This window comes from Choristoneura fumiferana, chromosome 3 (assembly GCF_025370935.1).
Source record: "Choristoneura fumiferana chromosome 3, NRCan_CFum_1, whole genome shotgun sequence".
Lineage (NCBI taxonomy): Eukaryota > Metazoa > Arthropoda > Insecta > Lepidoptera > Tortricidae > Choristoneura > Choristoneura fumiferana.
Genome location: NC_133474.1, coordinates 17,608,641 through 17,622,048, shown reverse-complemented (window position 1 = coordinate 17,622,048; position 13,408 = coordinate 17,608,641). Strand labels below are relative to the sequence as shown.

General features: G+C 36.9%; 2 protein-coding genes across 2 annotated transcripts in view; one reads left to right on the top strand and one right to left on the bottom strand.

The window, feature by feature from the left end:
• Nucleotides 1-13,408, bottom strand: part of smog (G-protein coupled receptor 158 smog) — a 44,767-nt gene that overhangs the window by 14,768 nt on the left and 16,591 nt on the right. The window contains 1 exon segment of the mRNA XM_074086011.1: nucleotides 403-570. Coding sequence (XP_073942112.1) covers nucleotides 403-546 — 144 coding nt within the window. The 5' untranslated portion in view covers nucleotides 547-570.
• On the top strand, nucleotides 6,753-12,484 carry LOC141426823 (myrosinase 1-like). The gene is made up of 6 exons (XM_074086012.1): nucleotides 6,753-6,907; nucleotides 8,391-8,530; nucleotides 8,607-9,280; nucleotides 9,366-9,674; nucleotides 11,594-11,832; nucleotides 12,283-12,484. Exons 1-6 carry the CDS (start codon nucleotides 6,888-6,890, stop codon nucleotides 12,440-12,442), a joined length of 1,542 nt encoding a protein of 513 aa, XP_073942113.1. The 5' UTR covers nucleotides 6,753-6,887; the 3' UTR covers nucleotides 12,443-12,484.

The window sequence follows — 13,408 nt, the reverse complement described above, 5'->3', positions numbered from 1 at the left end:
CGAATATTCCATTCCTTCTTATTTTATTTCAGTAATATTCAAAAATCTAAGACAGCGGGATATTTTTTTTTATTAAAAACCTAACATTTGCCGGAGCCTTAGAATTACCACAAGCAATTAATTTAATGGCAGGTTATGCAACTCAGCAACTTTACAGTACATCTTAAGTATTTTTGTTTTGAATGTGGTCAGTAGTACTTTGACGGAGGCCCGCAAAATTATCGCGGAGCCTCGGGGCTCACACATATTGAGATTGGATGGATGCCCTAAATAAATATTGACAACCCAAAGCTCAAGAGCTCTACATACCAATATAGTCGATGAATTTGGTGCGTAAAGCTCTTTAACAGTAATACTTTGTTGCTACACGATCCCTGGCCAAAGATTTGGCTTTGTGCTCACATTGGGTTTGGGTGCAGGGTGGCGGAGTAGCAGCGGGTCGCAAGCCGGCGCCGACGACGGCTGCGACTCGACGGGCGCGGGCGCGGGCGCGGCCGCGGCGCTCGCGCACCAAGCTAGCGCCCACGCCGCCCACCGCGCCCGCATCGCTCACCGCCACCACCGCCACATCTGAAATATACAAACAACATATAAGAAGAAGAAGAAGAAGATTGATTTATTTGCCAACATGAACAATACAGGATAGGCCCACAGAATACAAATAAACAATAAACTAATATATAATGGTTTTGCCAGTCCCTTGCACTGTGTGGCAAAAGGAACAGGCTCAGCTTATGCTGCGCTTGCTCAGAAGCTGCCAGCGCTGGTTTTCAGCCTGCCCCCGTTGACACAGGCGAGCTAGAATGGCTTACACAGTAGGTAGATTGGCACGCAAAGTAAAAAAAAATGAAATAAAATAAAATAAAAATAATAAAAACTAAAATATCAACACATACTTAAGTGCTCTCTTTTTTAACGTAAACTAACTTTAATTAACAATTACTTAATTAACACCTGAGAACAACACTGGCTTCAATTAACGGTAATTGGGATGCACAAAAAAAATAACCTATAGTTTTTATTTTATTTTTGGAAGGAATAGGACATTTTAAGATACCATTTTCATTGATTTTGAATTTGGATGAGTATTTAATTTTTTATATTTTTTTTACGAAATACGCTGGATGACGTCACAGTGAGACAGCCACGTTCCATTGCCTAGAAAAATTCAGATCGTACATAACATAATCTGTGGCATTACAATTTGACAATAATTCAAGCACGGCTTAGGGTCCTAAATGAACCATGACAATAGTTATTTGTGCAACAAGAGAGCAAAGTTGTTTTTTGTTGCGAGTGTTGATTTTGAATCCCGAGTAAGCGAAGGATTCTTTAATTGAATCACGAGCGTTAGCGAGTGATTCTAGGTTAGAATCCTGAGATCAGCAAGGGATTGAAATACACGAGATGCAAAAAAACTTTGGTCTCGTGTGACACATACAATTTTTCACCTCAGCAGCGAGAACATAATTTAAGTGTAACATAAGAATAAAACCACATATACCTACCTGTTTACAAAACAAACACATTTTTTTTAAATAGAATCCGATTATTATCAAATATAATAATTACATTTAAAACCATAAAAAGAGTCCAGTAGCTACAATACAAATCGCATACTCATAACATGCAATCTTAACTTCTTGTACTAATGTCACACTTCTTTTATAATACTGCAAAAAGCCTCATCTCGGGGTAATTGAAAAGGAACAATTAACCTTTAAATATGATTTTTATTAAGATTTCTATTACATAAACATAAATAGATTTGTTAAAAAAACATTCAATTTAACAAATAATAATTATACTGTAGAGGCAGTATACGGAATTCTTTTATAAAAAAAAAACAAGAGAAGCGCCTTTCGTGCAACGAGTTTGCATACTTTATTAAAAGATCGGGAAAATTTACCTTTTGGAAATATTTCGATATATTTTTAATATCAAACATTTAATTTAAGTTTGTAGTCGACAAATTTGATCCTATCTCTTGCTTTTTTCGAGTTGAAGTGAAATGACAGATCAAAGTAAAGTTCAAATATTTGGAATTCAGTGAGTAGACCCAACACTGTACTCAGCATTTAAAAAAAAATTAAAAAGTTACTTTGTCTCACGGAGTGAGCAAAATGCGATTTTGCTCACTGATTTCTCATAGCAAAACCTGCCTGTTTGAGGTGCTGAGGTGAAAATAGTTTTATTTATTTCTCTTCTTTTAGCTTCGATTATTCCTATGTTTGTTTAATGGTGTGATAGTAAATAGATATTTTTTTATTAAAATCTGATATTTAAATTCTTTTGTACTTACTTGTAACGTAGTAATTTAATAATTTAATTTGTAAAAATACATTGGAAATACTAGTATACATTTCGGACTTTACGATAAATGACAACTGTTTAAAGCCGGGTGCGCATCATGTGATTAAAGTTCTATCTTTGTCACTATTTGCTATTATAAGCAGAACAGCAACATTACAAACTGTCAATTTGCTTAAGAGTGTCGACCTGCTTTATAACTGCCTTTGTGACGAGACACTGCAGGGGTCAAATGAGGGGCATTACTTAAATTTTGTTTATTTAATTCAGTTTATCACATTTTTGGAATCTGATTTCTGAAAACGCTTCACAAAGCCTATTTCTCCAAATGGTTTTCGATTTATTATATGTTGTCAAAAAACGGGACATCCCAATTATCAAGTTGCGTTGCAAAAAGAACTGCTCGAAACTTGCGTTTAAAAGTAGGTTGGGACATACTTTGACGGAGCGGGGGCGGGGGCTACACACTAGGAACACTAGGTATAGGTAGTGGCACGAGAGTTGAAGTGAATGATTAGAGTACACACATAGCTACATGAACAACTGATTACGTAATAGGAGCATGAATGAAATGAATGAGTGAATGGAAAAAAATTCGCTATCATTACATGACATTGTCTTTTGTGCGTGACCTCAATTCTGGTGGCACTATACCAGACCTGAAGGAAGTAAAAACGCAATTAACAGACAACCTGTTTGAAATGTGTTTAGGCCTATACTAGAGGCCTTATAATTCTATCGACATAAAATAATGAAACTTTTCAAAAAGTTATGCCTCACGGCACAAGCAGTGAATGTAAATATCCTGGATCAGCAAAAAATAAATTTGTTTTTACAAATACGCGGTCTGATTTGCCCTTGGCTGTTTTTCTTTTGTTATCTTGAAGCTAAAGGATTTAAAAATATGACATATCTATCGAAGCACCTATACCTAAATACAACACGAAACATCCTGTTGTAGGTACACTCGGTACGAGAGTTCGACTCGCATATGGCCGGTTTTTAGGGTTCCGGAGCCAAAATGGCAAAAACGGAACCCTTATAGTTTCGTCATGTCTGTCTGTATGTCTGTCTGCCTGTCTGTCCGTCCGCGGCTTTGCTCAGGGACTATCAATGCTAGAAAGCTGTAATTTTGCACGGATATATATGTAAACTATGCCAACAAAATGGTACATCAAAAAATTCAAAAATATTTTTTTTAGGGTGTCTCCCTCCCATAGACGTAAAGTGACGTAGGGTGTTTTTTTTTCTCATCCAACACTATAGTATGGGGTATCGTTGGATAGGTCTTTTAAACGATAAGGGGTTTGCTAAGACGATTTTTCGATTCAGTGATATGTTTGAGAAATATTCAACTTTAAAGTGCAAATTTTCATTAAAACCGAGCGTCCCCCCGCTCTAAAATCTGAACCGGTGGGTGGAAAAATTTGAAAAAATTCAGGAAGGTAGTAAGTATTTCAAACGTTCAAGGAAAACAATAACAGCTAAGTTTGCTTGAGAATTATTAGTAGTTTATGAGTAAATAGCAGCCTAAGGTAAGTATAAAATATACCTAAACTTGGAAGATTCCGTATAAATTTTGAACATGAAACTACCGTGAGACTCATCGTGAGTTATCCGGGTCAATATATTTAATATTCCGTATAAAATACGAAATCCACAGAAAAATATTACTTAATTTTTTCGTAATGGCTACGGAACCCTATTTTGGGCGTGTCCGACACGCTCTTGCCCGGTTTTTTTATGTTAAAATTACAACTTTAAAGCATTAAAGTGCTTAAAATGGACGTTTACCTTTATTACCTCACTTAGTAGGTACATTCTTGATTAATGTTAGGCAGACAGCATAGAACCTTAATTACAAAAGGCTTTTAAATCTATTAGGTAGAGAATATCAGGGCTTAGCAGGAGCGAGCATTAACTAGTAACTTGAAAAGATGTGCTAGGTAAGGTGTAGTATTAACCCTAAATTATTGAATAAGTAATTGATATTAGCGAACTGTTGCCATTAATTTGTTATATCACTGGTAACATAATGCTTTATGCACTTGTTTTATCTACAATCTACTATGTAATATCTATCGAGGGTACTTGATAATGACAATGTCATAGGAACTTAGTGTGTATTAAATTTCAAGTGTATCGAACCATTGAAAGTAGGTACCTAGGTTAAATTACATTCGAAGATTTGATAACATTATTTGCTAGCGTGTTAGTTACAAAAGAGGATAATTACGTAATAGGTATATAACAAAAATCAACTGAATTAAAAACCTCTTCATGTTTTTAAAGTTTCTTAAAGAGTGATAAAAAAGTACAGCCCCTAAATTGCTAACTAATAGAAACAGGCAGGTTTTACTATTAAAAATCAGTGAACAAAACAAAAAGTAACATTTTAATTATTCTGGACAGGGTCTACTCACTGAATTCCAAATAGGTATACTTATTTAAACTTCATTTTGATCTGTAACTTTCACTTCAACACGACAAACCGGCCAAAAGCGTGTCGGACACGCCCGAAATAGGGTTCCGTAGCCACTACGAAAAAAAATTGTAATATTTTTCTAAGGATTTCGTATTTTGTACGGAATATTGCAAATTTAGGTATATTTTTTACCTTAAGCTCTTAGGCTGCTATTTACTCTTAAACTACTAATAATTCTCATGAAAAGTTTTCCTCGTAAGTTTGATATAGGTACTTAATACCATCCTGATTTTTTTTAATTTTTATCACCCTCCGGTTTAGATTTGAGAGGGGGGACGCTCGATTTCAATGAAAATTTGCACTTTAAAGTTGAATATTTTGCAAACAAATCACTGAATTGAAAAATCGTTTTAGCAACCCCCTAATGGTTTTGACCTTTCCAACAATACCCCACACTACAAGTTTGGATAAGAAAAAAAAACACCCCACTTTACGTCTATGAGATATTTTTTTTAATTTTTTATTGTACCATTTTGTCGGCATTGTTTACTCATATATTCGTGCAAAATTACAGCTTTCTAGCATTGATAGTCCCTGAGCAAAGCCGCGAACGGACAGACAGACAGCCGTTACTTATTACTGTCTATTTATTTATGTATTTTTACTATTCTATTAATATTAAATTAATAATTTCCAAATCTATTAGCTATGTTTTATCATATATGATATAATATAACACATCAACGGTTTTTAGAGCTTTGACAAAGCTCTATCTAGTTAAATATGATTTCGTGGTCTTTTGAGGTGACTTCAAAGTCAAAGTCAGTCAAAATATCTTTAAATGTCAAAAAAAATCTACCACCGGTTCGAAAATACCTCTGTTAAAAAAAAACCGGCAAGAAACTCAACGAGGTATATTTTTTTAAACAGATTTACAATATTGTTAAATGATATCTACCTATACATCACAAGTATTTAACACAACTTTATTTTTAACACAGTAGATTCGCTTTTTGAAGGGATCGCTAATGCGGATCGGAATTATTTCCAAATATCCCTGTCCATAATATAATCATTAACTTTATAATACGCCTTAGATATTAATGTCTTCTTTACAATAGATCTGAATATTTATAATACTTCAACCGAAAAGGTCTACTTTCGTACATGCAAAGTTCCCGCGAGGAGCAAGAAAAATGTGCTGACGAAACCGCAACGAGGATTTCCAATTATCCGCCCCACGCTTTTGGAAGTCTGACTCGACAAAAACTTGGGTCAAACTTTGGTTTTGTGTCGCTGTAATTAAGCACATTAAAATCATTGCCGACTTAGTGAATCAATTTATCGTCTTTTGGGCCAATCAAATACTTAAGTATTTAGCTGGTAAGGTGAGTTTTCGTAACTTTGGTAATTAGAACCATCAAATTAGGATTGGTTTTTGGAGTCTTTTTTTGTATTTTTTATTTCAATTCCAAATTTTTGATACTTTTACGGTCATCCCGTAAAATCCATATTGAAAATAAAAACTGAAACATAGATTTACAGAAAAACCAGAAAAAGTCACATATCTCAGCTTGTTTGTATCTTATTTAGTCACAGCGACACTAGAGGTGCAGCACGGAATGCTGAGACTGGGTTCGATTCCCAGCGCTGGTCTCTTTTTCTGGTTTTTCTGTGCATCTATGTTTATATTTCAGTTTGTATTTTCGATAGAACCATAAAGTTTTTGGTGGTTTTCTCTGCTATTATACTTACGTGAAGCTCATTCTACCTTTACTGTATCTTTCATGATATTTTCAAACTTTGTGGTTATACCACAACAGCAGATACTAGCTAAGGCGGACGGCTCGGTATTTATGATATTAAGTTATGTTGAAATTCTACAGAATTAGTAAAGCGTTCATTAGATGCCACTCCTATCAGAGTATTAAATAGGATTGAGTGTTATGTTAGCGAACCCTTGAACTTGTCGAAGATTTTTATCAGCGCGCACGCTATGATCGTAATCCGAGTTAAGACACTGTCCAATATCTTAAATGATTGAGAAGTAGGTGGGTACGTGTCGTTAGGCTAAGATTTTGCTGATATCATTTAGTATAAAACATCACATTTTCTGCCTTCCCCTTCATACCACATTCGGCGAAACAACAGCATGCTGTGGAAAGGTTTTCTGTGAGTATGCGTATCTGTACACATCTTAACTGGCTTTTAATTCCCGAACATGTTCGAATCAAATCTCGTATTCCTATTATAAGCGGATATCTAAATGTCATTGTGTTCAGATCCAAATTTGAATCGCACCTCTCTGTTTACATTAAATAAAAATACGTGACTGCCATATCAAAAAGGTTTTTTCGATATTTCTTTTGTTTCATGACCGCTCCAAACTGAAATTAATGATTTGTGAACCGTAATCTATATATAGCTAGCGATTAAATTGTTATTTATATTTATTATCATTTTTACCCGACTGCCCGAAGGAGGGTTATGTTTTTTTACTAGTGAGGTTGAACAATTAAGAGTTGTAGATTGTAAATTAATATGTTGAAATAGGGGCAGCGTATTAGATTTAAGCATTAGATATTATATACCCTAGTACGGTGGCATATAGGTACTTACTGAACACCTTATAGTGCTAGCGATACGCCAAAAAAAGCAGCAAATGGTGTTACAAGCATGAAAATCGGAACGATTGATTTTTAGGCCGTACGAATCAATTTGACCCGTAGCACGAAAAAAAAGGAGAGGAGTTATGACGTCATCTTTTTTGTATGGGAAAAAGATTGTTCTGACCTATCGTATGTGGTATCTAAAAAAGGGCCTACTAAGCCGATTCTAAAAATATATCACATCATTATATTTCAGTTACTTGTTTCATTTTAGTTTAGTTTAGTTTATCTATTCATTCAATACATCATTACAAAAAAAAATCAAAATAAATCTTTTTCATAACATACCAAGTTTGGACTCCTCCAGATGTGATATGGTTAAATCATTATTTGTAAAATATACCTAAAAAGATATTTAATAGCCTCATATCCCACCCCAAGAAAGCAATTTTGAAAATATTTTTGCCATACAAAAAAAGATGACTTCATAACTCGTCTCCTTTTTTTTCGTGCCACGACGACGGGTCAAATTGATTCGTATGGCCTAAAGATTAATCATTCCGATTTTCATGCTTTTAACACCTTTGCAGATTATTACTAAATTTTAGGGTTACCGCTAGCACTATCATAATGTAACACCTATGCAAGTAAACATGGCTAAAAATTAATTAAATAAACAATATAAAGTTCAAAATTGTTTCTACGAATTTTTTATAATATTTAACACGTATACATTTTGACGAACAGATCACACAGGCCTAGTGGTTAGAGAACCTGACTACGAAGCTTGAGGTCCCGGGTTCGATTCCCGTGTCGGGCCAGATATTTGTATGAAAAATACGAATGTTTGTTCCCGGGTCTTGGGTGTTTACTATGTATTTAAGTATGTATCTATCTATATAATTATATTTACCCGTTGCTTAGTACCCATAACACAAGCTTTGCTAAGCTTACTTTGGGACTAGGTCAATTGGTGTGAATTGTCCCGTGATATTTATTTATTTATATTTATTTATTTATTATTATTATAAATATATGTATTTCAGAGTATGCGCGGCGTTGCTGGCACTGGCTGAATGCAAGGCTGCCAGAAGTGTTGGTCATGAACCACGAAAATTTCCAGATGGTTTTTTGTTTGGAACGGCAACCGCTTCTTATCAGATAGAGGGTGCTTGGGATAAAGATGGTGAGAAGATGATAAATTAAATTCTAACCAGGGCCTAAAATTTTATAACATGTTTCACTCTAAATTTCTATTACAGGAAAATCCCCGAATATTTGGGATCACATGACACATTCCGACCCCTGCCTTATCAAGGACTGCTCCAATGGTGATGTTGCCGACGATTCTTATCATTTATACAAGAGAGACGTTGAAATGATGAGGGAACTAGGAATTGATTACTATAGGTTTTCGATGTCGTGGACGCGGCTGATGCCTACCAGCTTCTCTGACTATATAAACCCAGCCGGCGTAGAATTCTACAACAATTATATAAACGAAATGATGAAATATAACATTACACCTATGGTTACGTTGTATCACTGGGATTTGCCACAGAAGCTTCAAGAAATGGGTGGCTGGACTAATCCCAACATAGTTGATTGGTACGCAGATTATGCACGTACCGTATATAGTTTGTTTGGTGACCGAGTTAAGTTCTGGATCACCATGAATGAACCAAATATCGTTTGTTATAACGGTTACGGCGACACGTCGATGGCTCCCCGTTTAAATTTGAAAGGAGTGGCAGAGTACTTGTGCGCCAAGAATCTGCTTATGGCTCATGCCAAAGCTTGGCACATTTACGATGAAGAGTTTAGGTCCACGCAAGGAGGTACCGTTAGTATCACATTGAGTTCCACCTGGTTCGAACCTGAAGATAAAAACAACGAGGATCACGTACAAGCAGCTGAGGACAGCAATCAGTTTGATGTAAGGCCCGTTTTTTAATCGTAAAACTTTTTTAATGAACGATTTAAGCGCTAATGGTTAAGCATGACCATTCCTTTTGTTTCAGTGGGGCCAGTATGCTCATCCTATTTTCTCCGAGAGTGGTGGTTTCCCACCGGAGATGGTAAAAAATATCGGAGCCAAAAGCGCTGCGCAAGGATTCGCCCGCTCCAGACTCCCAGAGTTCACTGAAGAAGAGAAGGCCTACGTTCGAGGAACCTCAGATTACTTCGGCCTAAACCATTACTCCTCCAAGCTTGCCTACAGGAACGAGAGTGCTTATGGATATCACGAAGCTCCTTCATTCTTCGACGATACTGATACAGTATCATACAATTTAGAAGAATGGAAAATTGGAGAATCCGACTTCGTCAAAGTGAGTTTTTTTATTATACTATATACCCTCTGTTTTACCATCCATTGATTAAATTTATTTGACGGATAAATGTGATGCCGTCTCTGTTTTGTTCGAATAGCAGGAGACGGCATCACATTTATATGTATTTGGGTGGTGAAACAGCCCCTAGTGTATTAATAAAGCAATAGTCTATCAGAAAATATTAGACACGTATTTTTTCTTTTGTCAATTAAACAAAACATGAGCAGTTAAAGTTCTGCGTGACGTAATGTCACAGGACCCCACTCCAGAACATTGAGACGCTTCATGTTGAAGTTCTGCGTGACGTAACGTCACAGGACCCCACTCCAGAACATTGAGACGCTTCATGTTAAAGTTCTGCGTGACGTAACGTCACAGGACCCCACTCCAGAACATTGAGATGCTTCATGTTAAAGTTCTGCGTGACGTAACGTCACAGGACTCCAGAAGATTGAGATGCTTCATGTTTGCAATTTTTTGTTTCATCGAGAAAAAAAACATGTCTAATATTTTCTGATAATATTTAATCTACTCAATAGACGGACAGAATAAATGATAGATTGTACAACAAGAGGGGAAATGGGTTTAATGCTTTAGTTTTACACTCTGCTTTTTCACTTAGATTGAGAGGAAATTAAGTGCAACAGTGGAAACAATTGTTCACTTATAATATAAGGAACCTTGTATTTTCCATGCATTGTTGTATAATTATATATTTTTTAATTTTATTTATTTATTTTGATTGATTTTTAGTTTTATATAAACAACGACGACCAGATGGCCTAGTGGTTAGAGAACCTGACTACGAAGCTTGAGGTCCCGGGTTCGATTCCCGTGTCGGGGCAGGTATTTGTATGAAAAATACGAATGTTTGTTCTCGGGTTTTGGGTGTTTAATATGTATTTAAGTATGTATCTATCTATATAATTATATTTATCCATTGCTTAGTACCCATAACACAAGCTTTGCTAAGCTTACTTTGGTACTGGGTCAATTGGTGTGAATTGTCCCGTGATATTTATTTTATTATACCTTATTATTATGTCATTACTTAATACTCAGTTTTGACGCATTTTTGAGATAAATTTTTTATGCGACGTCTTGTGTTCGAGTCGCTTAACGGTATAGTGCCTATTCAATTATTGGAATCATACCTTTATAGTTTTTTCATCACACTTGCTCGTAAACAGTGTCGTAACATGCAGGCTACCTTGGTTGCAACCCCACAAATAAAACCCTCGACCTTTATGTGCTTCTCATGAAACCCGTGGTCGGTAAATGAGTCATTTCCCGCACTAATTTTGTTGTCATGAAGCCCAAGGTCGGTAAATGAGTGTGATACTGCATGGCGTGCAGGAGCGCGGCGCGCGCACTTCGGGCGCATGGTCAGGCTGGGGTAGGGCTAGGGCGGCGCGGAGGCTGGCGCTGTCAAGAGCGTAGTCAGCGGTATCGGCAATTTTTGAAAAAATATTAGTTTTTCTTTTACAAATATACAATTTTACTCGCAAATGTGATGAAAAACATTGTATGTCGCACGGCCGGTACTAGAATTACGAACATCGACTCATTAAAGCCCTCAGTCTTCGACTTCGGGCTTCTAATAGACTCTCGTTCGTAATTCCTTGTTTACCGCCCTTAAGACACAATGTACTATTGTGGTACTAGTCGGGGCAATGAACTTTTAAGCAAAGTTAGGCGGCGGAAGGTATAGAAACTTTTTTGGTTATTGTGGCTGTTGACACCTGATTGCCTTGGTCTTAGACGAAGATTTTATTTTATGCACAAGAGCATAAAAAGCCATTTTATATCGCCTACATTCAGCATAAATACAAACTTTACGAGCATGATAAGTGTTTTTTTTACCTAGGACACTACCCAATCAACAGTTACTAAATAATATAGCTTTAATAATCCAGGTCACACCTTGGGGCTTCTACAATATTCTGACGAAGATAAGGAAGGACTACAACAACCCCTCGGTGTACATCACTGAGAACGGCTTCGCCACGCTGGGTGGTCTGGAAGACGAAGACCGCATCACATACTACCGGAGCTACCTGGCCGCCATGCTGGATGCCATCGATGAAGGTTCTGACATCAAGGCCTACACCGCTTGGAGCATCATGGACAACTTCGAATGGATGCAGGGCTATACGTGAGTAACCTATTTCTTGACTGATACATAGTATACATAACATAGCTTACGTAGATAAATGATACTTAAAAAACTTTCGTATCGTTCGAAACCACTTACACCCATGCGACGCTAAATCCTAGATATAAAATGTTCTTCTCATTCTATAATCGGTATGCTTAATTACCTGAAAATGCATTAAAATTGTGATCACTATGACATGAACAATTTTAAAGAAATATGTGATTTTCAATCCAACTAAAAAAGGATTGAAAAATATTTTCAATACCTATCTATAAGTTCATTTATTAAAAATAAAAACTGAAAACAGTTAACAAAGAATGTAGACATCTCTTGAACACTGTAGATATCTCGAAAACATATTCTGAATGGATTTAAAATGCCTTTGTTTACCACAAGACAAAATTATGTAGTACCCTTTTTACAATTTCAATATATTTTGTTTGACAGAGAACGATTCGGGCTTTACGAGGTGGACTATTCGGACCCGGCGCGGCCGCGCACGCCGCGCAAGTCCGCCTTCGTCTACAAGGAGATCGTGCGCACGCGCACCCTCGACTTCGACTACGAGCCCGATACCACCGTCATGACCATCGACGAAGGACATTGATTGATTTTATACCGATTCGATAAATAAAGCTCTGACATTATACCTAAATTCATTTCATTTTGGTTTCGTTCTCGAAACCGTTATTTTTAAACCGGTTTTTAAGGGAACCATTCCATAAAGTTCTTGTCAGATTAACCGGTGTAGAGCAATGAAAACCGGTTTCACCGCCGGTCGGCCAGCTGCCACTCGTCGAGTAAACCGGAAGTTCGGAGTTAAACCGAAATAAACCGGTATTTACCGCTATTTTATAAACCGGTTCCGAGCCTTGCTGTTGACCTCTTGGAGAGGCTCAGTCACGCAACGAGCTATAGATCGAGCTATGCTTGGAGTTTCTTTACGCGATAGAACCTCAGATAGAACACGGAATACAGAAATTGTTCGAATGTAAAAATATGCAAATTGAAGTGGCAATGGGCGGGCCACATCGTTCGAAGGACAGATAACCGTTGGGGGAGAAAAGTCCTCGAGTGGCGACCACGAATCGAAAGTCGAAGCGTTGGCAGGCCTCCCACTAGGTGGACTGACGGCATCGTGAGATTTGCGGGCAACCGGTGGATGCAAGTGGCGATCCGAGTTGTCGTTCGTTGTGTCGTTCTAAGGGGAGGCCTTTGTTCCGTAGTAGACGTCGTCCAGCTGATGATGCTGACGAGAATGTGTAGCTTCGACGGTTTAGCCGTTAGACCCTAGTGACAAAGCGACACGCTGACACATTGTGGTAAGTATTACAACATTGGACATAAAATAACCTATTGAAAAAAACCATGTTTAAAACTTGTTTTTTTTTTTCGTTTTTAACAAAAAAAAATCAAATGTTATTGGAAAAAACCGAAAGAAACCGATTTGCGGAAAAAAACGAAAAAACGTTTTGTTTCTTTCGAGCATTTTCAACGCTATTTCTGATAAAAACGGTCTTGACAGACGAACAACAAACTGATCCTATAAGGGTTATTCTTTGCTGACTGAGGT